Below are 27,154 nucleotides of genomic sequence, written 5' to 3' on the forward strand. Positions count from 1 at the left end.
GTGGAAGTACATTCACTCAAGTTCTGTACTTGACTAGAAATTTGAAGTACTTGTGCTTTAGTGATTCTATTTTTATTACAGCTAGTCAGAGACAAATACTGTACTTTTTACTTGTTTTCCCTTCCGGTCCGGTTTCCCCAAATTTGGTGATTTTATATTTTTCTGATAAACTGCAGGATGAAGTGTTTCTATATGGTTTAAGAAAATTATACTTCTGAAGTAAATACATTTATATAAGCTCACAAGCTCTGAGCTCATGAAAGGTTGACTTGTTAGAGAGAAATACAAAATACACTGCTGTGGATTAAGCTTCCCAACTTTAAACATCTAAATATACACATTAATGCAGCAGTATTATTAATCCATAAACATCATATATAATAGTAAAACACTGACAAGGATGTGTCTGCATAATAAATACCTTTACTTTTTAAATTTAGCTGATACTATATAAATGTTTTTATTTAAGTATTACATTTGTAAAGTTTTGAATGTAGGGCTTTTACTTGTAGTGGAGCATTTCCACAGTATGATATTAGTACTTTTACTTTTAAGTAAAGGATCTGAATACTTCGTTCACCACTTGTGATTGTGTTTCTGCAGTTGTCCCTTCTGTCACAAGGTTGTGAATGAGAGCCCATTTCCTGCACTGTTCTCACTTGGGGGTATTTAGTAGGGGAAGGACCCCCCCCCCCCCCCCCCCTAAAAAAACGTCTTTGTCTTGTGTGTGTGTGTGTGTGTGTGTGTGTGTGTGTGTGTGTGTGTGTGTGTGTAGGTATGTCTTGTCTACGACAGCAGGGAGCCGGGCCCTTCCCTGCGTGCCATTGTTCCTTCGTCAAACACACAGATACATACACATGCAGACACATGTAGCCGAATCATATTGAAGATCGTATTATAGCACACAACAGCCTAAAAGAAGCTCACATCATTACATACTTTTTAAATGATTATTATATTTGCATACATTACATTCAAATGTCAACAATATTCAAATTTGCAGCTATACATCAGCGATAATGTGATACTGTAGTCTCATACATGTCACCTTGATGATAAGCTCTGTCTTCAAGTGCTGACCTGCCACTGGGGATACGATGTGATGAACACGTGTACAAAGTGTTTGATCTGTAATACTCATCATTAGCAGTATAGTGTCTGGGCATGTTTGACATTAGCATGACTTGCATACATCTGAGAGGCTGGTGTAAAAACTGAATGTGACGGCCATCAGAGGAAGGTGATAATTGGGACACCTGAGGTCCTCTGTTCTCTGATCCGGGGCCGTGTGCTCCTCAGAGAAAACAAACGGAGGCTCAACACCACAGGAAGAGGGGTTAATGTTCCTCTTCATGAGGTGATGTGCTTCTCCAATCACTTATCTTCAAATAACCAACAGAGGGGTTGTTTTCCAGCAAACAGCAGCCAATTCAGTCCAAGCCCTTCAGTAAATACTGGGCCGTCAGATTGGCAAAGAGAGAGGCAAAGGTGTGAAGTACGTTTAGCAGCAGAAGATTAGGCACAAAGCCTTTCTTTTCTCAGAGCAATGCTGTAGAAGAAGTAGTGCTTTTTGGTTGTAAAACGATACGATAGGTTTTTCAATTGTCAGTGAATTTTAAAACCTTTAATTTGGAAAATCAGTAGTCAAACTAAGAACAGTGCCTGATGGAAACTAAAATAGAAAAGTGATATTGTGCATGACAGTGAGAGTCATATTGGCAATGATATTGAAAAGTAATAAAGAGTATAGCTGCATTTTAACTTGTCGTTGTCCATAATTCCAATATTCAACACACTGTTCAATGACTACTTTGTCCAGCTATGTCCTCTGTGTCATTGTGCTTTTTTCAGACTTTGTTGCAACTGGTTGGGTGTGAACTAAGAATAATACCTCCATCTCTGGTCGGACTTTGAGGTCTGATAGTGGGATGACATCATGTAGTCCTTGTCAAGGGGACCTACTTTTTATCACAACCTCTGGCCTTGCTCCATTCCTGCTCCCAGAGAAGGAAGGAAGGGAGTCTGAGTTATATGTGCTCCAGGTCGCAGCGTCCAGGGTTCATACTGCAGAGGGCAGTCGCATTTATACTTAATCTCAAAGAAATTACTCTGTTGTCTTGCACTTTGTGTCGACCTCTCTGGGTTTTGTTTCTATATTAAGCTTTTGATAGAGTTTGTTTTCCGAGCTTTGGATCTTTTCCTCTCCAACCTTGTGAATCCATCGCAGAGCCTTTTCTCATGGCCTTCAATTTTTCCCCCCAAAAAACAAACAAGTATCTCAAGTCAGAGAGGAGCCTCACAAGCAAACACACAAGCTCTGATTTCATGACAGATAAAAAGACAGCACACTCTGCCAGCACTTCTCACAAATCATCACTTTCTGATTTAAGCACCAAACCACACCTTGCTCCGTTTACTGAGGATGCAGCGGGGCATGTGTTAACAGCAGGAATGACTTGAGCTCAGCGTGTGCCTGATAGATTTGACGTTTCTCACGGTGGGTCAGGTGTTTTTCTACCATCACCCTACATGCCCGTACAGATCTCTTTTATTTCATATGTTCAACACTTGACATTTGCGTTTCGGTTATGCAATATATTTGTAGCTGTTTGCTATAGCACTCCCTCTTTCCCTCTCATTTCTCCCGGTGTTTCCCACACTACATGCACCTCGAGAGACCTAGCCCCTTTTGGCGTCACTCCATTTGGCAGTCACACCAACAGAAGGACCAGCATGTGCGTGGGCCTCATAATAAAATAATCTTTGCCCTGGGGTGCTGAAACTCTGCAGCAACTCCCTGACAGTTTCACTTGCCCTGGGAGGAAGAAAAAAAAAAAGAAGTCTGGCACAGACATGCACTATCCGTGTCTTGAGCATTACTGTATGTCGTAACCGAAATATCAAGCAACACCATGCTTTGCCTGTGGAAAGGCTGCACGAGAAAGATTACAAGTCATGTGTCTTGAAGATTCTGCAGAACAAGGATCCATGCAGCGAGTTATGATGTGAGAATGAAACCGGAACAGGAACTGAAATGTATCCTTATTTTATGAGATAAAGCTTTCGTGGTTTGGAGTCCAGAATACCAAAATTCAAGCAGACACATGAAGTTTGTTGTACTTTTTGATCAATCTCTGGCACAAGAATTTCACAAGAATTTATTTAACTACTTTATTGTTTAATCTGAAAAAAAGGTCATATTTAGGATGCACCTTCAAATGTAGTTTAAGTATCAAAAGTAAAAGTACTGCACGCAGGAAAATGTCGAAACGTGAGTGTTATAACAATCTAGCATTATTTATTACTGAGGCATTCATCTTTAAATAGCATTTTTCTGCTGTATTTGATTAAGGTGGAGCTTGTTTTCAAAATTTTACTGCAACAATGCATCATACTTAGTTTGTAAAGTAACTTGTATTTATAGCTGTAGTGAAGTAAAAAGTGCAATGTTAGATGTTTAAAGTATAGGAAAAGAAATAATGAAGTACCTACAAATTGTACTTATGTAGGCTACACTACTTGAATAATTGTACTTCGTAATTTTCCACCACTGTCTAAAGCTAATACTTGTACTATTGGACAGTGAGGAGGAATGATCGTTAGTTCCTCCTGCATGTGTAGAGAGACAGAGAGAGAGAGAAAGAGAGAGAGAGAGAGAGAGAGAGAGAGAGAGCCTTTATTTGGCCTGAGGAGGAGGAGGAGGAGGAGAGGGGGAGGAGGAGGAGGAGGAGGGGAGGAGGAGTGGGAGGAACTTGTAGAGTTACCCATAGATTTCATTGAGAACTCGGAAAGCACCAGGTTAACATCTATGAGCCCCTCTTGAAGACCTTTCCGCTCTCACCGTTGGATTTACCTTTTTTGCAGAGGGATATTTATTTCAAGCCAGCACCTGGAGTGTACCAAACTGTGGATCTATGCGAACCCTACGTGGGAGTCAACGACATCTGTGAAGTTGAACAGGAGGAATGTATCGTTTCTTTGTGAAACTAACATTTCTGATTCCTGCAATCGTCATCTCACAAGGTAAGAGAAAACATGCCTGTAAAAGATGTGCTGCAGAGAGCCAAGATACAGGCTGCAGAGCGCGACCGAGGGTCAGCAAGGAACCGAGAGGAATTCAAATTAAACTTTGAAGAAGTTAGTAAACGGTATAGCTGTGTGTATTTGATCCCGAGCTCACTGTCTGATTTTAACTGCTATTCAAGTATAAGTTTGATAATAGAAACTGATGAAATCTAGTCAATCCCTTTAGTAACTTTTACTGAGTTTCCTTTAAGAGCGTCTCTTGGTCGTGGGAATGAATTCGCTACAAGGTGCAGGAGCCAAACGCTCCGGCGCGCTGGGCTGCTGACTCCCCCAGAGTCCGCTTGTTAAAGCTGTTTTACACAAGTTACATGTTTATTTGTTCTGCACATCAGGCATGCTAGTGCAACGGCACTTCTAATGCAGCAATTCATGTTTTACATAACTTACTATGTGCACCAAACCTTTAATTGTATCGGCAGTTTTGTCTTGCTGCTACCTTTTTAATTAGATATACTTTCAACAACTATTTGGATGTAGGCCTTAAATTGTTCTGAGAGCCGGTTTTAAATAACATGGGGGATAATAGAAGCGGGTGCGTGTGTTGAGGTCGGGGGACGCGGTGGGGGGGGTACAAGGGGGAGGGGGGGCACCTTTTGTCTGCATGTGTGGGAGAGTGTTGTGAGTGCCGGGTGGAGGGCGGGGGGGTGGAGGAGGTGCTGTTATTCCCGTCTGCCGGTAAACAATGCCTGAGGAGAGTGTTTTATGGCTCGTGCTGGACTCTGATTTCTTTTGTTCCGCATCTGAGCCCCGCAGCTGCTGCGCTTTCCCCGCAAAAGCGTGCCCCCCCCCCCCAAAAAAAAGCCACGCACCACGCGCTCTGGCCTCACCGGTGTCCACAGGCAGGCTTCCCAATATCCCCCACGGACAACTGTGAAACAAATCAATTAAAGAGTAGGATGTTTAAAAAAAAAAGCCCTGTGAATAAAGATGTATTAAATGTCTCGCTGACAATAATTCCAACTCTGCCTAATCCCTGTTAATCCTAACAGCTAGTTTAACAGTAGAGCTTTCACATATGCTGTTTGCCTTGTGAGTTCAGGATGTGTTTTTAATATTTTTCATGCACTCAACAGGTCTAAAATGCTCCCTGCCCACTGAGTCATGCCTGAATGGAGGAAGGTGTGAAGGCACCTCAAATGGAAATGGAGAATGCAAGTAAGTAAAAGGGCGACTAAGCAGCAACATGATGCACCAGATGTTGAAACGCAGACAGCCACTCATCAGCGTTTCCTGTTTTCTTTTTTTGTGCTGTGTGTGTGAAATTTGTGCCGTCTTAGAAGTGCAGTGTAGTGTAATTTTGGTACTTGAAAGTGCTTTTTTTGGTTGGAAAGAAAAGGGGCCACATATTCCCCCTTTCATTCCAGCCTTTGAGCGGGCCCCGTGCCCAGCAACCAGGGGCCCTTGAGTTTCTTCTGGGCTGGTGTGCTCCTGTACCGCTCCATGAGCCACATTGCTCCGTGAGGCTGCACACATTCCCTGAAAAGAAAAGAGTTTAAGAAGTGAAGAAATAAAAAAAGTGAATGCAGTTCCAGAGAGGTAAGAGAAGGGTAGCTGGACAAAAGCCCACCCCCCTCAATCCAGTAGGCTCGTTAATGAATGCAAGACCCCTTCACCAGCAAAGTGAGAGGACGCGTCCAGTCCTAAATCTTGTTTTTCTGCCCTTTCATGGGCGACAGCTGGGGCTCGCCCGCCGCCCGTCACCCATTGTCCTGCAGTCAGAATAATGCTGTGTGACTAATCTGAGTGGGGCTTCCCATCATGCCACAGCCACCCCAAACACCACGACGCACACCAAACCCCTGCCGTAACCCCCCTCCAAAAGCCTGCTTGTCTCCTGCCTCCAGAATGGACAAACACCCTTCCACCCCCCACCTTACCCCGCTTGTGATCTCCATTAGAAAGCCAGATGGCTGTGAAATGTAATTGGATTGGATGTCAAGAGAGTGAGATTAATTGGAATAAAGTGCAGAAATTTGAAGGCAAACAAGTGGGAACAGACAGAGAGGCAGATTGTGGGCTATTTGTTTAGGGTATGGATTGATGTTAATAGTTTGTGGGTGAGGTGCTTGATATGCATCCCCTTTAGCGGACTTATGTGTGAGCTCCATGATTCACCTTTTATTTTATTGTGCTAGAAAACTAAAGTGGATCACATTTTTAGGTTTATTCCTTGTCGGCCCAGACAGAAAGGATTTTTTTTTTAACTCAGATTTTTGGATTTTGTTTTCCATTTGTGGCATCATTTATATCTATTTGTAAAGAAGCTCAGGGGTGGCCTGGTTTACCCTCAGGGCATGTGGTCATGGCAGGCGCTTCTCTGGTCTGCAGGGACAAGGGGGAGCTATTGAGGAGCCCACGCTGCTAGCCTAGGGCCACCGATTCACGATATCTAATCTGCACACTCCGCACACACGCACAGACCACTGCACGTGTGCACACAGAAACTGTCCCTCCATCCTCCTCCTCCTCCACAAAGCTGTTATTGTGGTCTCCATCACTGCTCAGCCCAAATATAAACAGACAGGATAAATAGCATCACTTCATCCACCCTCGCTCTCTCTTCCTCCTGGCTTTTCCTCTCATTAATCATTCATCCCTGCCAAGCCAAGCAGCCATCAGTCACAGCGTGCGGATGGGAGATTCAGTCGGCGCTCAAGGGTCAGAGTGTAGCCCTCTATACCAAGGGATGGTCCGACTTGTGCTTTTATCATCACTGTTTGAATTGTCTGCCACATTAACTGGCAAGTTCATTTAGAAATTGTGTGGTGACATAAGAGGAAAGTCCACGTGGAGAAACTGATGTTGGCACGCTGGTTAAAAAGAAGAAGAGGAGGCTGGCAATGTGATAACACAGTGAAAGCAGCAACACAAACTAGGTTTGCAGTCATTGTGAGGTTAAGAAGTTCCATGCTGAATGGAAGGTCAAAAGGCGTTTAAACCCACATCTGCAGTTCTTGAAGTCACCGGTAAATCATGCCTGTGTGTTGAGATTTTCTGCAGCATGTGGTGACATAGATTTGAGTGGTAAGTTAGATTTAAATCCTCTTCGAGCACAGTTCCCACGAGTATGAGAGCAGTGAGTGAAATCACATGCTAGCATAGAGAACAAGGTTAGGCTTGGTGTAAACTATGGTAATCAGATGTCTTACAGACGTACTGGGATTACGATCGTGTTGAGGCAGACGTGGTATTCTGAGGATACAGAAAGGATGTTTTCTGTCCATGGTTCTCAAATTTGTCACCCTTAATTTAAAGCTTTAGTATCCAGATCATCCCAAAAACAAGGAGTTGCTTTGTCCTGTTTATTCGATTACTGCGTCTTTATCTCCTTGAGGTTGATTGGGCTGACCTGTATCTGGGCAAAGGCAGAGAGCAGCAGCAAAGGAAAATGTGAAAAAAGTTTTCAGGCAGTCTGGCAAATAGCTAACAGAGGCCGATTGTAATGCCTTCATTTTATGAATTATAGCGGTCATTATTTTGAAACCACAAAAAAAAGCATTGCCATACAGATGAGACAAACAGCATGTGAGGGGGGAACCACAGTGTCAACAAACTTGTTATTGCTTTCTATCATTTTAATTCTTAAAACTTGGATGGGGAAAATACATTTAGTTTGTTTGATTGAGGACATCAACTTATTCCTCTCGTCTTTTCATCTGTTTCTCCTAACTCGTGCAACTCTACTTCTCTTGATGGCCGCTTTGCTTATATTCTGAAAATCATATTTACTCCACAGATTAATTCGTCACAAGAAAACAGGCTGGGGAGGGTCGGAATCAGGTCTAGACTAAGAAGTGAACTTAGGTTTGTGGTTGAATGAGACACACAGAAACAACGAGCGTCCGTAATGGGGAAGTACTCGGTCATGATTCTGTGAAGTAAAAGGTTATCTGAAGGTCTGGGGCTTCCTGTTTCCCATGCAGCTGTAGTCGTCTTGTAGTGTGCAGCTTAAAAACATGTAAGCACACAGCGAGTCAAATTTAGTTTCCATTTGTGAGACAGTGATGGGGGCATAGCGAGGTTAAAAGGTTGTTGCCCCTCAACCCCGCCTTTGCACGACTGACTGACTGGCGATACTGCTTTGCTGAAATAGACACTGTTTTGGTCTGAGCTGACCGTTAATAATAAACCCTGAACTGTCTCGCTACATGTCTCAAATACTGCAAGACGTCTGACAAAAATAGACCCGACTCAGAAAATTGAAAGTCTTGTGGTGGTTGGTGTAGTCGGACCTCGCTGACCTTGCACAGAAGTGTTTGTTATTGCATATTGATGATAAAATGTCTCACCCGTAAAGAGTGTCTAGAGCGAGTCCAGCACCACTTAAAAGATGTTCCACTCTCCCACAAGAAGGAATGTTGCTCTTCATTTGTCCTCCTATAGGATTACCGAGCAGGTCTCTGTTAAGGCTCAGCTCCATGTGGGCTTAAGCGAATCAGGTGCATGGCTGGGTCAAGTGTGCCTGTTGGTGTGGGCTTTTTATTGGGTTTTAAGCTCCGAGGCTGCCACTCCCTTGGTTGGGTCCATTCCCTAGATGCCAATGCCCCCGGCCCCCCCCCTGATAAAGCAGTGAGTGAAGTTGGTGAGAAGCAGTGTTTTTGAGTTTCAGTCTCCTCCAATCCTCCAAAAGCTACTGTGGAGAAAACCTTCATCACACAGGCGTATATATCTCACCACATTTAGTGTCGGCGGAGCCTCAGAGCTCAGAGTAGAGTAGACTGGGCAGTGACCGGGATCCTGTGAGTCTGGATATCCTCAGAGCGGGGCGATCAAAGCTGTGCTGTCACAGCGCAGAGATAAGAGGCTATTTGACTCTAGTGAGTGCCGAAAGTTCACATGCACCAGCACAGGCTGTCAAATGTAGAGACACCAACTCCTCTGGCAGGTCAGTGTTGCACAACAGGGCATGGGGCAATGGGCTTAACGGGTTGGATGCGTGTATGTGCGTGCCTTCTTCCCTATCTGTGTTGTAATTACATCCATGAGAGGGCATGCTATCAGCTAATTATCCCAAATGTAAAATCTGCTGCGAGAGACAAGGTCCCAGTTCAGCTCCAAACCGAGGATGTTGTGGTTACATGTCATGTACCGACCTGATTAATGGTGACCTGAGGTGCTTAAGCAGATGTGTCACTGATAACCATCGTAAGAGGTGGATTGGCAGGCAGGTGCTTTTTTCCGTGTTTGACTGTGAGGTGGGACGTCTCCATAAATCGGCCACCAGTAGAACAAGGTCTCACTCACACACACACACACACACACACAGACACTGTTGAAGTGTTTGTTAATTGGTATTTTGGGCGTGAAAGTGATCTTGCAGTCATTAGTCGAGCAGGTGTTCAGGCTGACCCTCATAAATCTTCCCACTTCACTCCTTTTAGAGAGCGAGACAGAAAATAGCTTACCACCATTAAAATGATCTCTTCATGAGCCTCTGACGTTTTTTACTTGAGTATACTTTGAGAGACAGGCGGACTTTTGATAAGAATCCATTTCCCCCTCACATCACTGTACGTACAGCTATTATTCCTCCTACTGCAGTATCAAACCCACTGATCCCAGTAATGTGCGGTGGGAGTCCAGAGCCTTCCAGGCCCAGTACATTTCTCATTTCATCTAGCAGAGCCTCACTGTTCGGTTCTTGGTCTTGCTAACAGATGTGGACCCGGGGGGGGCTCAGACCTTGGCTAATGATTAGACACATCCAAGGGAACATCAGCTAACTAAAATGAATGAGGAGAAACAGGCTGAAACAAATAGCCACTTCAAGAGAAAATGAGGGCGATGAGTGTGAGAATGAGAAGTGAGAAAAGAGCTGATGATGTTGTACTTTCACAAACATCATGAAAGGAAAAACCAAGAGCATACGACTCTTTGCACATAATCACTGTATGCCGCCCTCATCCATTTACATAACATATTCCACAGCGGTGGCATTTCCAGCGCACAGTGGGGCTGGTTTTGTGTCGGAGGATAAAGTCACCCCAGAGTGGCAGATGGTTGATCAGTCCCAGCGGGGAAAGAAGAGAGAGGGGAGAGAAGGCAAAGAGGCCGTCCCACAGTCACAAAAGTGTTCAGGGTCAGAGGTCGGGGAAGCATCTGCTCCGGCCTGAGGGGACATTGCATCGCTGGGAGAGACCTGTTGCCGTGGTGTGTACAGCGTGTGGGTGGATCTTTAGCTCAGACTGGACTGACTTCAGGACAAAGAGGATCTATTACAGATAGTTAGCGTGGGATGACAAACACACACACACACACACACACCATTAATAACATCTGTTTCAATATACAAAAAACGATTGAGGATTTTATATGAAGACAGTGAATTCCCGTAGTGATTATTCAATGTGCTTTCATGGTAAAGTGAAATGGGAAGCAGGGAAACTTCAAAGCAACCCCAAATGCTTTTACAATCTTCTGCCAATTGCAACTGTCTGGGCTCCCTGTGGGGCTCATGGCACTGTTAAAATCTCCCTGATTGGTCTCATCAAACTAAGTCAACAAGAATGTTTTCAGCAGTCTCATGTGACATAAGGAGAGCGCTGTAAAAAGCAAACTGCTGGGAGTTGTAAAAAGTCCACACGGGAGAGAAACGAGAAAACAGAGCAATGAAAAGCTGAATGTGAGTCGAAGCAGAGACAGGGAGAGAAGACTGGAGGGCAAGAAGTTTCAGTAATAGTGTTATAGTGTTTACAAAAATGAAATCAAAAGAGGAACAGGTAAGGACGAGAGGAATTAAGAATAAGCGTGGTGGTGGTCGGGGGGTTGGGGAGGGGGGTGAAGAGACAGAAGTTGCAACAGCTGACTTCACATGGGTTCTTTATGTCCCTGGAGACGAGGTTGGCTTGTCGGCACCCCCATCTGACAAGGGGACAGAGGGGAGGGAGGGAGGAGGGATAAGGGGGGAGGAGGAGGAGGAGCCCTGTCCAACAGCTGCCTTCATTAACATGCGCACCTGCTCCCTGTGGAGATACTCGTAGGCCAACAGATGCCCTCCCTTACACATAAACACCCGCGCGCTCATATGTGCAACTACACACTCCCACACAAGCCCCAATTCAAACATAAACACTTTTTTGTTTGACTTTAAATGCTCCTACATGTGACAGATAGGATTTATGTACAAGCTGCACACCAGATGATGTGTGAGTGGTTTGTTTATAAATCAGTGAATTCCTTGTAATTTGTTTTTTTGATGAAAACTTCATATTATCACCCAGACACTGCAAAACCAGAGGCCCTCATCTTTGTCCAGGTTCTGTCCCGAGTTTCTATGTCTTCACTTCCGCCTGTTTGAGCTATGTGACTGTAGCAGCATCCATCCTTAGTCTGGATGGGAGGAAAGTAACCAGGGGCTTAGGGCCCTGAATGCAGCGCTTCATGTAGGACATCCAGAGCCGGCACAGTCCCCTTGATCTCTACAGGCATTCAGGATGAGTGTGGACAGCGTGAGGGCGAAAGTTAGATGGGAACTGGCTGCTTCGGCTGGACTATTTAGGGGCGTCTGTTGTCCCAGCAGAATGTGTTTTCAAGGTTCTGAGGGAGTCTAATCCAGAGAGACACACTAGAACAACACGCCGTCCCTGTCCCGCTGCAGTGGGACTTTTTTTCTGGGCGGGAAAACTTTTAGTCCCTCTCCACTGCTCCCTCCTGCCCTCATTCCCCTGCTGTTTAGATAATTAATCCCATGAATTAAACCAAAAAAACGATCCTTGTTTTCTAATCAACACTGTCTAATCCCCAGGTGTCCCAGTGACTACGTAGGCAATCGGTGCCAGTATCCGAGCCCCTGCAGCCCTTCACCCTGCCGCAACAGCGGCGATTGCCGCGCTGTTTCTCATGGCAACACCTTTGATTTCCGGTGCGTGTGCCGCCTGGGTTTCACCGACCGGCTATGCCTGACCCCCACCAACCACGCCTGCATGAGCTCCCCCTGTCGCAACGGAGGAACATGTGATCTCATTACCCTCACTACCTTCCGCTGCCGCTGCCCACCTGGGTGGTCAGGTATGTAGATACACTGTTCTCCCTCCCTTTCTCATCATTTCACCAAGAAGCAAAATGACTAATGAAGCTCTCTTGTCGTTTTTTTGTTTGTTTTTAAGGTAAAACCTGCCAGCTTGCCAACCCATGCGCGTCCAATCCGTGCGCAAACAGCGGCCAATGCTCGGCCTTCGATTCCACCTACATCTGCACCTGCCCGCCAGCCTTCCACGGTCAAACCTGCAAGCAAGACGTCAACGAGTGCGCTCAGAGTCCCTCGCCGTGTCACAACGGCGGTGTGTGTGTGAACGAGGTGGGCTCGTACAACTGCCGCTGCCCTCAAGAGTACACTGGCCAACACTGTGAGACACCCTACATGCCATGCAGCCCCTCACCGTGCCAGAACGGAGGCACATGTGTGCAGAAGGGAGACACCATCTTTGATTGTAGCTGCCTTCCAGGTAACAAAACATGCACCGTCACATAAATAAGCTGAACAATCGTTTTTTTTTTCTTCTGTTGACATATGGAGTTGCACAAAAGGGCAGCAACAAAACACACACTTTTGTTTTCCTATTACACGAGTTGACCTAAAAAAGCAACCTGCTGTTGTAGTAAAATCTGACTGAGTGGAATGAATAGTCTCTAGTTGTCCCCCCTTCCCCTCACCCCCTCCCATCTCTCTCTCTGCCAGCCTCCACTGGCAGGATGCAGTCACACAGACGTTTCCTGCTGATAGTCAGCAAGCCCCCACAACTTCAGGGGTGCACACATAAAGATAAACGTATAGATATACACACCCTCCCTATTCATGAGGTCACACACACACACACACACAGATAGCTTGTTTTTCAGTTACATACAGCCGGTCTGCTCTTTATTGTGTTGGCACCCAAAGCCGTTGCAGTGTTGTGTAAAACTTTGGTTGATTTTGAGCAATTGTGGTTTCTGCTGTTAGAGGCAGGACTGCAGCTGTGAAGAATTTTTTTCCCCACCAAACCACATCGTACTAAGCACATTTCTGTTTCTCTGTTTTATTGTGTGACTGTGTGCTCATGACCACTCGTAGAGAGCGAGTTGTTTGGATATGCAGATGAATGAGGGATATTGTGTGCGGCTGTGTGTTAAAGTTTAACCCATGCTGCGCGTCTCTCGTGGGTGTCCGTGCTGGAATGCGGCTAGATAGCGGAGCTGCACGGGCACCTGCAGAGCTGCGGGTTGATAGTTTATCAGACTATCGTGGCTGTAAAACACACACTCAAGCCTTTGATGTTGGAGGAGGACGCAAGTTGCTCTGTCATCTGTAGAGCATTAAAACAATCTGCCATGAGGATACAGAGAGCTTGTTTTTCTCTTATCTGCCCAGTGATAACAATAGGAAGAGTTGATCTTATTATTAACTAAAAGCAAATGTTGCCATTCCGTTTTCCGTGTTTTTGTTACTCGCCACTTTTTCACATTGTGTCTCTTTTTGTCTTTGTTCTCTCCAGGTTTCACAGGTCAGCACTGTGAGCATAACATCGATGACTGTCCAGGCCACAACTGCCTGAATGGTGGCATGTGTGTGGATGGTGTGAACACCTACAACTGCCGGTGCCCACCTCATTACACAGGTGATTATTTGCTTTGAGAATAACCACAAGAAAACATTTATAAACTTCCCCTCACACTGTACTTACCTCCCTTCTTTCCCCCCCTTTTCAACTCTTTCAGGTCAATACTGCACAGAAAATGTGGACGAGTGTGAGTTGATGCCCAACGCATGCCAGAACGGAGGAACGTGCCATGACACTCACGGCAGCTACCACTGCGTCTGCGTCAACGGGTGGACGGGTGACGACTGCAGCGAGAACATCGACGACTGTGCCAGCGCGGCTTGTTACCACGGCGCCACCTGCCACGACCGCGTAGCCTCCTTCTTCTGCGAGTGTCCTCATGGACGCACAGGTACGACTTTCCGCGGCTGTGCACGCAGATCATAATGAAGTGATTAAAGATAGATGATGCAGAGTTGATTCAAATCTGTTTTTTTTTCGTGGTGCTTACAGGTCTGCTGTGCCACCTTGATGACGCCTGCATCAGCAATCCGTGTCAAAAGGGTTCCAACTGTGACACCAACCCAGTCAATGGCAAGGCGATCTGCACCTGTCCACCAGGTTATACTGGGTCAGCCTGCAACCTGGACATCGACGAGTGCTCCCTCGGTAAGTCATGGAGTCAACTGATTCTTTTTTCTGGTATAGTTTAGGAATTAATATGCATAAATTACCACACATATGCATGACAACTTGCATATTTTAATGTTGTAGGTGCCAACCCCTGTGAACACGGCGGTCGCTGCCTCAACACCAAAGGCTCTTTCCAGTGCAAGTGTCTTCAAGGATACGAAGGACCTCGTTGCGAGATGGACGTCAATGAGTGCATGTCTAATCCTTGCCATAACGATGCCACCTGCCTGGATCAGATTGGAGGGTTCCACTGCATCTGTATGCCAGGTCAGAAAGGTTTATGTTGCATGGAGAGGGAAAAGGGGAAAGTCAAACGCACAGATCTTTGTAATTTTTATCAAACGCCGGGACGAGGGTAAGAAAAGAAAACAAGATTTGACTAATAACTCGTTTCTCCTCATGACAATTTTCAGGATACGAGGGTGTGTTCTGCCACATCAACACAGATGAGTGTGCCAGCCAACCGTGTCTCAACAATGGCAAGTGCGTCGACAAGATCAACTCCTTCCATTGCGAGTGCCCGAAAGGTGAGAACTTATCAGGGAATGTGAAAGATGATAGAGATAATGGAGTAAAATAATTAGGTTTTTGGATCCTTTCGGCCTCTTTTTTTGGTGAGACAATGGGAGCAGAGAAGAGGCTATAAAAGAGTGGATCATTAACTAATTTGTCAATGAGTAAATCACGCCATATATGGATCACAGATTGAATAAATCTGAAAGTAAATGATTTACGCCCTCTAATAGTGCCACTGAGGTTTGTGGGTGAAGAGGACCGGATCAGGTTGCCGAAACATTAGCATATTTGGCGGGCATGAGAGTTTGTGTTAAAGCTTAGCGCCAAAATTGGGGGAGGGCGGGGATTGGTTTGTTGCCGGTGAGCTTGAGGCCATTGTGTTGTGTTTTGAAAGAAAGATTTCACTGCACAGTAAGAGCCGAGGAGGGGGGGGGGGGGAGTGTTGTGGAATGGTTCATAAGGACCTTCAGTGTCCTGCAGACCTACTTCAGATGCAAATTAGTTTTTTTCTGTTCTCCATTGTGGCATTATGCACACTGTAGCCCTGATATACCGAATATAAGAGCTAAGATTTTTGCACATTTAAACAATAATCTAATAAAAAGTTTAATTCTGTATTTTGTTTAATGCATATGCAGGTTTTTCGGGGAGTCTGTGTCAGGTGGACATTGACGAGTGTGCCAGCACACCCTGCAAGAATGGAGCTAAGTGTACTGATGGTCCCAACAAGTACACCTGCGAATGTGCTGAAGGTAAAACAAACAATATTTTTTTCCTGAATTAGCTTGAAAATGTCTTCCAATTTGTGTAGGTTCTCTCCAAATGAACATTGCCATCATTCTTTTTAATACCTACTCTGTTTTCCTGTCCAGGTTACACGGGGCAGCACTGTGAGACTGACATCAACGAGTGCTACTCTGACCCCTGCCATTATGGCACCTGCAAGGACGGCCTAGCCTCCTTCACCTGCTACTGCCGCCCTGGCTACACTGGCCGCTTGTGTGAGACCAACATCAATGAGTGCCTAAGCCAGCCCTGCAAGAATGGTGGCACTTGCCAGGACAGGGAGAACACATATATTTGTGCTTGCCCCAAAGGCACAGCAGGTGAGACTTTAGACATCAACTTTTAACACATCCTTGCAGTAAAAAATGTTGCGATTTTCCTCAAATTCGTTGCTAACCTTTGCCCCAATGTACAGGTTTCAATTGTGAGGTAAACCTGGACGACTGCAAGAGCAAACCCTGCGACTACGGGAGGTGCATCGACAAAATCAACGGCTACGAGTGTGCATGTGAACCCGGCTACACAGGTGAGCACTGGGAGGAGTTTACAGGTGCAGGGGGGTGGTCCCCTGAGCTTTGGGAGGGGCAGGTAGGACAGGTGGCTGGCGGGTCTCCTGCGGAACAATGGTGTAGGATTGCCTGTGTGGGATGGGGTGGGGGTGGGGGGTTGGAGAAAGGAACACAGTCCCCAACCTGATACACACACACACAAAACACACACAAAGCGCTAACTTTGTTTGCCATTTGAAAAGGCTGTGACGTTGAGCCGGGAAAGAGTCTGTAAGTTGATACTTTAAAAGGAAAAGAGCCTGGCCTTTAATCACATATCTGATGTTTAGCAGTGTGTAACTGCATGACGGATCCCATAAATATCTCAGATTGAAGTGCTTTCTCCTCACTTACTTCACTGGCACATATCCACCTGTAATGAACTCGTATATATAAAACTTTAGTGACAAAGTCTAGTGGAAAGCTCTTCCTCCCTTTCATGGCCCAACGGAGCCGGTTCTGAATGGTGATTATGCTAGAAAGGGGGCAAGGGGGAACAAGTGTGTGTGTGCAGGCTTCTGTGCATCCCTCCTCCTCCTCTTCCTCCCCTCCATCTTTTTGTGCTGACGGGGTGAGTGTGGAGGGCAATGGCGGGACTGAGGGACAGAGGGACAGAGGACTATTGTAACTGAAGATCGGGCAGTTGGGCCCTCCCCTCTTGATTGATGAAGAGCAGAGGAGGAGGGAGCTGGCTCGGGGATCAGAAGGGGGTTTTAATTGTTACTCGGCCGTGTGTGAAATGGCTCTGGCCTTCTGTCCCCTGTAAACAGCCCTTGGTGAAGTTAGTTCTCCCTGGATGGGGGGTGGTGTGTCTGAATAGGGAGAGAAGCTGCAGCCTCCCCCCCCCCCCCCCCCCCCATCACCTCCTGGCAGCACCTCCCCCTCTCAGATCCAGCTGAAACCCTCCTTCTGCCTATTCAACTGGGCCCCATTCAATCAATGGAGGAGAGGCAAAAGGGCCTCCAGGGGCCGCCAGGCTAGGCACACATTGGAGCTGCCGCAGCGTCTGCCTGTTGAATGTTTAGGGAGTGTTTAGTGTTGGTTATCTCTATTGTCCAAAAGCCACACAGAGCACCTAAGCGAGCAGCTTAAAAAACCTCAAAGAGTACCACACCAGAGAGCAGAATGTCCAGCTGTGGTGCATTCACAACGGCCATGTCGATATTTATCATTTCACATCTTTCAAAAAGTATATATGCTGCATTGTACTAAAATCGTATCTCATTGCTCTTCAGGAACAATGTGTAACATCAACATCGATGATTGCGCCATCAACCCCTGTCACAACGGGGGCACTTGCGTGGATGGCATCAACAGCTTTACCTGCATGTGTCCAGAGGGCTACAACGACGCCACTTGTTTGTCTCAGGTGGACGAGTGTGGCAGCAACCCCTGCATCCACGGCCGATGCCGGGACCTCATCAATGGGTGAGCACACATCCAAATTTAAGATGAATGAGCAGCAAAATAGAGGCACAAATAAAACTCAGTGAATTAAATAAAACATCACTGACATTTTGTTTGCATTGAAGATACAAATGTACCTGCGACTCTGGGTGGAGCGGCCCCAACTGTGACTTCAATAACAACGAGTGTGAGTCCAACCCGTGCATGAACGGGGGAACCTGCAAGGACATGACCAGCGGATACCACTGCACATGCAGAGCTGGCTTCACTGGTCAGTTATAACCCTTTTGCTCTCTTACAGCATGTGTGTGTGCCCTGTTAGCCCATATCTAACCCAAGTGTGTTCTCTAATCCCGCCACTGTAGGACCTAACTGCCAAACTAACATCAACGAGTGTGCCTCCAACCCCTGCCTCAACCAGGGCACCTGCATCGATGATGTGGCTGGATACAAGTGCAACTGTTTGCTGCCCTACACTGGTATGACGTCTTATTTTTCACACTTTTACCTGGATTGTTTCTTTTTGTCAGCTGTTTGCACAGGTCTGAAAATGTAAAGAAAATCTTCCGCGTTCCACTCAGAAGGCTTATCCAGTCCTATCTCGTGTTGTTTTAGAAAACATCGCCCAATGGCCACAAACTGGGATGTCTGTTTTTGGCATGTCTGTGTGGAAAGATCTGCCTGTCTGCTTTGCAGGGATAACAGTATATGTGTATGTGTGTGTGTGTGTGTTTTGGAATAACACAGCTAATATAAGCCGTAGAACTGGAGCCCTATTCCCACTTCCGCCGCGTCCTGTTTCCTGTCTGTGATCACACAATTGCAGGAAACAGGAAGGCCCTTCCTGTTTGCCAAAGTCGTCATGGAAATGGATAAGGAAGTGGGATAGAAACTGGGATTCAAAAATGTATTTCACTGCTCTAAATGAAATCTTTTACGGGGATTTTAAAATACATTTTGTGACTTCAATATTAAAGTCTGAAGCAGTTGCTCCTTATCAGCAGCGCAATGCAAACACTGATGTTTATGTTTTCTCTGCCACCAGGTGAAAACTGTGAGATCCTGCTGGCACCCTGCAGCCCCAGACCCTGTAAAAACGGTGGAGTGTGTAAGGAAGCTGAAGACTACCAGAGCTTCTCCTGTATCTGCCCTGAAGGATGGCAAGGTATCTATCCATTCCTACCTGGCCATTAATCTATTCACCCACTGGACAATGTGGTTACGTTTTCTTTAACTATCTTTCTCTTCCCCTCAAGGTCAAACATGTGAGATCGACATCAACGAATGTGTGAAGAGCCCATGCCGCAACGGCGCTGTCTGCCATAACACTATGGGTGCTTACCAGTGCAAGTGCCAGTCAGGTTACACTGGCCAGAAGTGTGAGACAGACACTGATGACTGCAAACCAAGTAAGGAACACATTTCCACCACTGTAAGTTCTCATGTTGTCTACTATACAAAACTGGAAAACGGTTATTTGATTATCTCTTTTCTGTGTTTCAGATCCCTGCAGTAACGGAGGTCTGTGCCGCGATGGCATCAACACTTTCACGTGCACCTGTCTGCCCGGGTTTCGTGGCGGCAGATGTGAGCAGGACATAAACGAGTGTGAAAGTAACCCCTGTAGAAATGGCGCCAACTGCACCGATTGTGTCAACAGCTACACCTGCACCTGCACGCCCGGCTTCAGTGGCATCAACTGTGAGGTCAACACCAACGACTGCACTGACAGGTAGCTCGCCTTGTCAAAAAGTTGCCTGTGCTTATTTAACCTGCCCAAAGCAAGTCTTATAAGGTTTTAACATTTGTTGTCCCGTGTCTCTTCAGCTCTTGCTTCAATGGTGGCACCTGTGTGGATGGAATCAATGCGTTCACCTGCCTGTGTCTACCTGGATTCACTGGCAGCTACTGCCAATATGATATCAATGAGTGTGACTCCAAACCGTGTCTCAATGGAGGATCTTGCCTTGACAGTTATGGGACATACATGTGCACCTGTCCTCATGGCTACATAGGAGTCAATTGCCAGGTAGAAATCATCTTTTGTCAAGCTAATTGTGTTAGGCCCTGTGGTTGTTTCATGCAGAGACCCCCATTTATACAGTTTACTAAGTATTTTCTGTCTTTGATTCCCTGTTAGATTCTTGTGCGCTGGTGCGATTCATCCCCCTGTAAAAATGGAGGTTCATGCTGGCAGCAGGGAGCGTCTTACACCTGCCAGTGTCAGACTGGATGGACTGGTCTCTATTGTGACATCCCCAGTGTGTCTTGTGAGGTTGCAGCCAAACAGCAAGGTGAGATAACAAACATCACATTGATGTTTTTTTACATTAAATATGTTTAATTAGAATCAGGATTGTTTGGCCAAGTATGCATGCACACGCAGGGAATGTACTTACACAGAAATAGGATTTATTTTGATAGTGACAGAGGATGATGTACATATTTAAAAGCCAATTAATGCATTAAAAATATACAATTATAATCTATAACGGCAGCAGTAGATATTTTGTTGTTACAGGGTTATAGGAAGCTAATGACTTATCTAACTGTTCATCACAGTAAAGGCCTGTGGCCTGTGGTCTGGTTGTTTTGGAGTACATTGTTCCATAGCGCCCTCTAGAGGGGTTTGTGTCCAGGGTGTGAAGGGTCTGCACTGATGTTTCCTGCCCGTTTCCTGACTCGAAGGCAGGATCTACAGTCCTGTGTGTGTGGTTTGTGTGTGTTCTGTAACACCGTCCTCATTGGTTTCAGGGGTGGAGGTGGCTCATCTGTGCAGGAACTCAGGCCAGTGTCTGGATGCCGGAAACACACATTACTGTCGCTGCCAGGCCGGCTACACCGGGAGTTACTGCCAGGAACAAGTGGACGAGTGCTCACCAAACCCTTGCCAGAACGGAGCCGCCTGCACTGATTATCTGGGGGGCTACAGCTGTGAGGTAGGTTGATACAGATTGGAATTAATCACATGGAAGTCTGTAGATACAATTGGTGATTATTGTTGAGAGTAACTGTACAAAATGTGACCATAGAAAATAAATAAATGACAAAAACGTCCTTCAATGAATTATTTTCTCTCTCTCAGTGTGTCCCCGGCTACCACGGTGTAAACTGCTCCAAAGAGATCAACGAATGTCAGTCACAGCCCTGTCAGAATGGGGGCACATGCATCGACCTCATCAACACATACAAGTGCTCGTGTCCCAGAGGAACACAAGGTATACACCCGCATGGCACATTCAAAAGTCATTCATTGCCAAAAACAATCAAATTGACCACAAAAATGACAATATAAATATTTTGTAACGCGCCATTCCGTCTCCCGTAGGTGTCCACTGTGAGATCAATTTGGATGACTGCACCCCCTCCAGCGACCCACTGACCAACGAGCCCAAGTGCTTTAATAATGGCAAGTGTGTGGACCGCATCGGAGGGTACCAGTGTGTGTGCCCAGCAGGCTACGTAGGAGAGCGCTGTGAAGGTGACGTCAACGAGTGTCTGTCAGACCCCTGTGACCCCAGAGGGTCTTACAACTGCGTTCAGCTCACCAACAGCTACCGCTGCGAATGCCGCACTGGATATACAGGTACTGATGTGCATCCGGCAGCACCTAACAAGACTGCAATGTTCCTGTGTGCAGTGTTTAAATGGTGTACAAGCGGTGACACGTACATTTTGCTTCTGTTCTCCAGGTCAGCGTTGTGACAAAGTGTTTGATGGCTGTAAAGGAAGACCCTGCAAAAATGGAGGGACGTGTGCTGTTGCCAGTAACACGCCTCATGGTTTCATCTGCAAATGTCCACCTGTGAGTACAGCTGTGTGATCCACTCAGACCACTGGCTCTTTTGAGATACTTTTACCATCCTTTTGTCCATCAAGTATATCACAATGATCTTAACCTCTGTTTGTTTCTGTCCCTCTAGGGCTTCACCGGCTCCTCTTGCGAGTATGATTCCCGTTCCTGCGGGAGTCTGAATTGCAGGAATGGAGGTACGTGTGTGTCGGGCCACCTAGGCCCACGCTGCTTGTGTCCACCAACCTTCACTGGGCCGGAGTGCCAGACCCCCACCGACAGCCTCTGCATCTCCAACCCCTGCTACAATGGCGGCACGTGCCAGACCACCCCAGACGCGCCTTTCTTCCAGTGCAGCTGCCCCAGCAATTTCAACGGCCTGCTGTGCCACATCCTGGACTATTCCTTCGTTGGAGGTTTTGGCCGGGACATCACCCCACCTCCGGAAGTGGAGGTGAGCTGCGAGATTGCTCAGTGTGACGAGTGGGCCGGGAACCATATCTGCGACTCGCTGTGCAACAACCACGCCTGCGGCTGGGATGGAGGCGACTGCTCGCTTAATTTTGATGACCCGTGGCAAAACTGCTCCGCGGCCTTGCAGTGCTGGCGCTACTTTAACGATGGGAAGTGTGATGGCCAGTGCAACAGCCCTGGGTGTCTCTATGATGGCTTCGATTGTCAGGGACAGGAAGGACAATGCAAGTAAGTGTAGAAAAAAGATTGAAATGCTTGTGTGTCGTAGAAATATTTTTGGGATTTGTCATATAATTGCATATCAGAACGCCAACCCAATATCCTACTTTCCTTCCAGCCCGCTGTATGACCAGTACTGTAAAGACCACTACGCTGACGGTCACTGTGACCAGGGCTGCAACAACGCAGAATGTGAATGGGACGGCCTGGACTGCGCCAACAACATGCCAGAGAAGCTCGCAGACGGGCACTTAGTCCTGGTGGTCCATATTGCCCCCGAACAGCTTAAAAATGGCTCTTCGGTGTTCCTCAGAGAGCTCAGCAGCGTTCTCCACACCAACGTGGTGTTCCGCCGTGACGCCAAAGGAGAACCAATGATCTTCCCTTACTATGGCAACGAACAGGACCTCGTCAAACATAACGTGCTGAAGCGCTCCGCAGACGGCTGGCCCGAGTGGGCTTCAATGCCCGCCAATGTTATGGGTCAAGTGAAGGAAAGCGTGTCCACCATGGTCAGCCCTCGCAAACGCAGAGAGCTGGATCCAGCGCAAGTCAAAGGGTAGGCACCACGAAGACGTTACGCTTCATCTGCAGAACATATCTATCATAATTTGTATTTCGATTACAGAAGTGTTGAATGTTAATGTTTCCACCCATTTCTGCCTGTAGGTCTGTGGTGTACCTGGAGATTGACAACCGTCAGTGTTACCAGCAGTCTACTGAATGCTTCCAGAGCGCCACAGATGTAGCCGCATTCCTTGGAGCGCTGGCCACTAGCGGGAATCTCAATGTTCCCTACATTGAAGCTGTCACCAGTATGTAACTCATTTCCAGCTCTCTTGTATATATAAATTCAACATGTAATATTTAAAATCGTCACCAAGTTGAAATCCAAGTAACACGCCGTGACTTTGACTTCTTTCCAGGTGTGAGACCCACTCCCGACAGCTCAGAGCTCTACCCCATGTACGTAGTCTTCCTGGGCTTGGCTGCTTTGGGTTTCATCTGCCTCGGTGTTCTGGTGTCTCGCAAGAGGCGACGAGAGCACGGCCAGCTTTGGTTTCCCGAAGGTTTTAAAACATCTGAGCCCAGCAAAAAGAAACGCAGAGAGCCGTTGGGAGAGGATTCTGTTGGATTGAGGTAAGAAGACTTTGAAAGTGTAATATGGAAGCTGCAATGCTGTAAAGTTTACCTGCAGCTGAGTGTTTTCTTAGCCTTGACTGGCAGCAGTGTACTTTATCATGTAACTAACCTGCCTCCTCTTTCAAACAGGCCTATGAAAAACTCTGACATCAATCTTATGGATGACAATCAAAACGAATGGGATGATCAGGATCCAGACTGCAGGCGCTTCAGGGTAAGAGAAAAGCCTTGTCTAGTCTAAATAAACAGTGTTTTACCATCCTCAATCGTTTTCACGTGTGCTACTCATGCTGACGTTATGATGATTGGTGTGTGTTTCAGTTAGAGGAGCAGGCCATGTTGGATTTGAGCGACCGTACTGACCACAGGAAATGGACACAGCAGCATCTGGATGCAGCTGACCTGCGTATTGCGTCCATTGCTCCAACGCCTCCTCAGGGAGAAATAGAGAATGATTGCATGGATGTGAACGTCAGGGGACCAGGTGTGTACACTTGTTATTGGAGGATTTACAGAATATCATGAAAAAAAAATATTCCATGAACACTGTCAAACACATGACTGGGAACTAATTATAATCTTCTCCGTTCCTCTTTCAGATGGTTTCACTCCCCTGATGATTGCGTCCTGCAGCGGTGGAGGACTGGAGACTGGTAACAGCGAAGAGGAAGAGGATCCCTCGGCAGAAATCATCTCTGACTTCATCTACCAAGGCGCCAACCTCCACAATCAGACTGACCGCACAGGCGAGACTGCCCTCCACCTGGCCGCTCGCTACGCCCGCTCTGACGCTGCAAAACGCCTCCTTGAGTCCAGTGCCGATGCCAACGTTCAGGACAACATGGGCCGCACTCCGCTTCACGCTGCTGTGGCTGCAGATGCGCAGGGAGTGTTCCAGGTAACCTCTTCCTCCGCAGGAGTCTTATATCTCTCCTGGCTTTTGATTTCTGAACGAGTTCAGCAGCTTAGAAGAACTTAACTAAACAAGTCTGTGTCCTTGCAGATTTTAATCCGAAACCGCGCCACCGATCTTGACGCCCGCATGCACGACGGAACGACACCGCTGATTCTGGCAGCCCGATTGGCGGTGGAGGGCATGGTGGAAGAGCTTATCAACTGCCACGCCGATGCCAACGCCACCGATGATTCTGGTAGCTAACGTTTTATCAACTCATCATCTCCACAGTCCGTAAAGATCCCTCCCAGTGTGCTGAGCTGTTATGATAATCAACCCTCACTGTGTTTACTCTCTCTCTGCAGGTAAATCAGCTCTTCACTGGGCCGCGGCAGTAAACAATGTGGAGGCTGCTATGGTGCTGCTAAAGAATGGTGCCAACAAAGACATGCAAGACAACAAGGTATTTGAAATGTGACTGTGATGGTGCAATATGAGAAGTATTGACACAGTTACAATGACAGTAGTGTATTAAGTGGGTTTTTTTCTTTTGCCTTTTAGGAGGAGACACCAATCTTCCTTGCAGCCCGCGAAGGAAGCTTCGAGACAGCCAAGGTTCTTCTGGAACACTTTGCCAATCGCGAGATCACCGACCATCTCGACCAGCTGCCCAGAGACATCGCCCAGGAACGCATGCACCATGACATCGCCCGCCTTCTGGATGAGTACAATGTGGTTAGGAGTCCCGGGCTTCACAGCGGCCCCCTAAGCACCTCCAGCCTCTCGCCGCCTCTCTGCTCCCCCAATGACTACCTTAGCAACCTCAAGCCCACGCTGTCCGTCAAGAAGGTTCGCAAACTCAGCGCCGGCGGCAAAGGAGGGAAGGACGGGGGCAAAGATAATAGAATGAAGAAGAAAAAGTCCCTGGATGGAAAGGGTAACTTGCTAGACACGTCAGCTGTCCTCTCCCCGGTTGATTCCCTCGAGTCACCGCATGGCTACCTGTCCGATGTGGCCTCTCCTCCCATGACATCCCCCTTCCAGCAGTCCCCACCTATGTCACTAAATCACCTACAAGGCAATGGAGACCACATGGGCCAGATGAGCATGGGTAAGGATATGGGCCGTATGTCTTTTGACCATAACCCTCCCCGTCTCTCCCACATGCCTGTGTCCAGCCCCGGCAGTCAGGGCACAACCTCCAGCAGAGGCCAGTGTGACTGGATCTCCAGGATGCACCCAGGTGTAGGCCAGCAAGGAGGCTTCACCCAGGCGCCATCCATATCCCACAGCATGATGGGTGCTCTGCACGGCGTCAGCACTGCCACCCTGTCTCAGATCATGGGCTACCAGAATCTGCAGACCAGCCACCTCGGCTCGTCCGCACACATGATGCAGCAGGCTCATTCGCGGCAGCTCCAGCACCAAAACTCTAACTCCACCACAGCTGGCCAGTCCCTCAACCAGAGCTTCCCAAACGTCGAGCTGAACGGCTCAGACATGCAGCAGAACAACGGCCGCTCCATGCCCATCCACACCGTCATGCCACAGGAGACGCAGATCCTCGGCAACCAGTTCCTCACCCCTCCCTCCCAGCATAGCTATTCTGGCCCCATGGACAACACACCTAACCACCAGCTACAGGTACCTGACCACCCGTTTCTAACTCCCTCCCCCGGCTCCCCTGACCAATGGTCCAGCTCGTCCCCACATTCCAACATGTCCGATTGGTCGGAAGGCATCTCAAGCCCGCCTACAAGCATCCATTCGCAGATGAATCTGATCCCAGACCAGTTTAAGTAGAGACTTGTAACATGGAAAGAACTCTTTACTGGGAAAAAAATATATACAAAGAGAGTCCATAGAGGAAGAGAGTGACAAACCTGTCTCAAGACTGAAGATGCTCCTTTTCTATTATCAGTTTTGATACTAACGATAAGAACAGTTTTAGTTATTTGTATTTATTGATGTGCTTTTTTTTTTTTTTTACCTGACATATAAAGAAGATGCTTTTATATTTATGCTTTTTTATTTTTTTGTTCCGTTATGTATGAGAAGATTAGAAACTGTTTGAAAGGAGTGTATATCAGAAAGAAGACTCCTAGATGTGTACACTGGCTATTTATTTGTGTCTCGTGTTGCTATATTCACTGGATTTATTTTAATTCTTTTGGTCTTCACAAATTTTTATTTTCGGGATTTGCATTGCTTTATGTTTGTACATATTTTATTTTCAACTTTTATAGATTATTTTAAAAATGTTCAGTATTAATTAATTATATTTTAACCTCTTTTGTCCTTCTAAATGACACCGGTTTTGTTACTGAACTACATTTCACTAAGTCTTATCACTGAGTCTGTTAGATGATGATCAAATATATATATATATATAAGTCACACCTTTCATGATGTTGCTTCCTACACTGTGCCTTAGTGGCAAAAATGATAAAGAGAGTAACTGAGCGAAGGAAACAGAGACCTTAAAGCACAGAACGAATATCTCTTATGAGTGGAGAGATGCTTCTCAAAATGAGTGAAAATGCATCTTAATCAACGTGAGCCTGTTTTTTCATTGAATAATGGTCTTGGCTGGTGCTGAGCTACTGATTTGTGATACTTTATGAAGCAAGGACTGTTTCTTGTTTTCATATTGTATCCCAAATCAGCGATTATGGTTACTAGGTTTAACCTGTTAAGTGTTAAATTGCAGACCTGTTGTAGAAACGTTGAAATGTTACATTCGCCACAGTTGAAATAGTTCCAGTGTGAATTTGTTTTTTTCCGAAGAAAATCAACGTATTTGTGAGATTTCTTTTCAAAGACATGTCTTCGAACATCGTTTGTGAAAGAAATGGGGACCTTTTGTTTGTGTGGTAAACGACGTCACCTGCACTTTGTGTAGTTCAAGGTGTCGAAATGTCATGTTTTATAAACTAATTCAGAGATAAAAGATGTTTTTAAAGAAAAGATGTAATTCAAAATCCATGTTCATGCAAATTTGTAGTTTGCAAAGAAGTATTTCCTGATTAAAATGTTTTGTAAAAATTGTCTTGATTCAATAAAAGCTGCTGACAAG

At 46.4% G+C, this 27,154-nt stretch overlaps 1 protein-coding gene across 1 annotated transcript; it reads left to right on the forward strand.

Annotated features, from left to right (window-relative positions):
* Nucleotides 1–3,965: 3,965 nt before the first annotated feature.
* On the forward strand, nt 3,966–27,154 carry notch1a (notch receptor 1a; the record flags this gene model as incomplete). Its single annotated transcript, XM_079179551.1, has 34 exons — nt 3,966–4,023; nt 5,160–5,241; nt 11,831–12,093; nt 12,192–12,530; nt 13,560–13,682; nt 13,783–14,016; nt 14,118–14,273; nt 14,379–14,564; nt 14,711–14,824; nt 15,452–15,565; nt 15,686–15,919; nt 16,015–16,125; nt 17,383–17,575; nt 17,680–17,825; nt 17,920–18,033; nt 18,600–18,719; nt 18,811–18,963; nt 19,058–19,286; nt 19,382–19,583; nt 19,695–19,848; nt 20,309–20,493; nt 20,640–20,772; nt 20,883–21,140; nt 21,247–21,359; nt 21,478–22,049; nt 22,159–22,599; nt 22,710–22,855; nt 22,967–23,180; nt 23,313–23,397; nt 23,505–23,667; nt 23,783–24,081; nt 24,187–24,334; nt 24,444–24,541; nt 24,640–27,154. 34 exons carry the CDS (start codon nt 3,966–3,968, stop codon nt 25,879–25,881), a joined length of 7,422 nt encoding a protein of 2,473 aa, XP_079035677.1. The 3' UTR covers nt 25,882–27,154.

Source organism: Pholis gunnellus, assembly GCF_910591455.1.
Source record: "Pholis gunnellus genome assembly, chromosome: 18".
NCBI classification, from domain to species: Eukaryota; Metazoa; Chordata; class Actinopteri; order Perciformes; family Pholidae; genus Pholis; species Pholis gunnellus.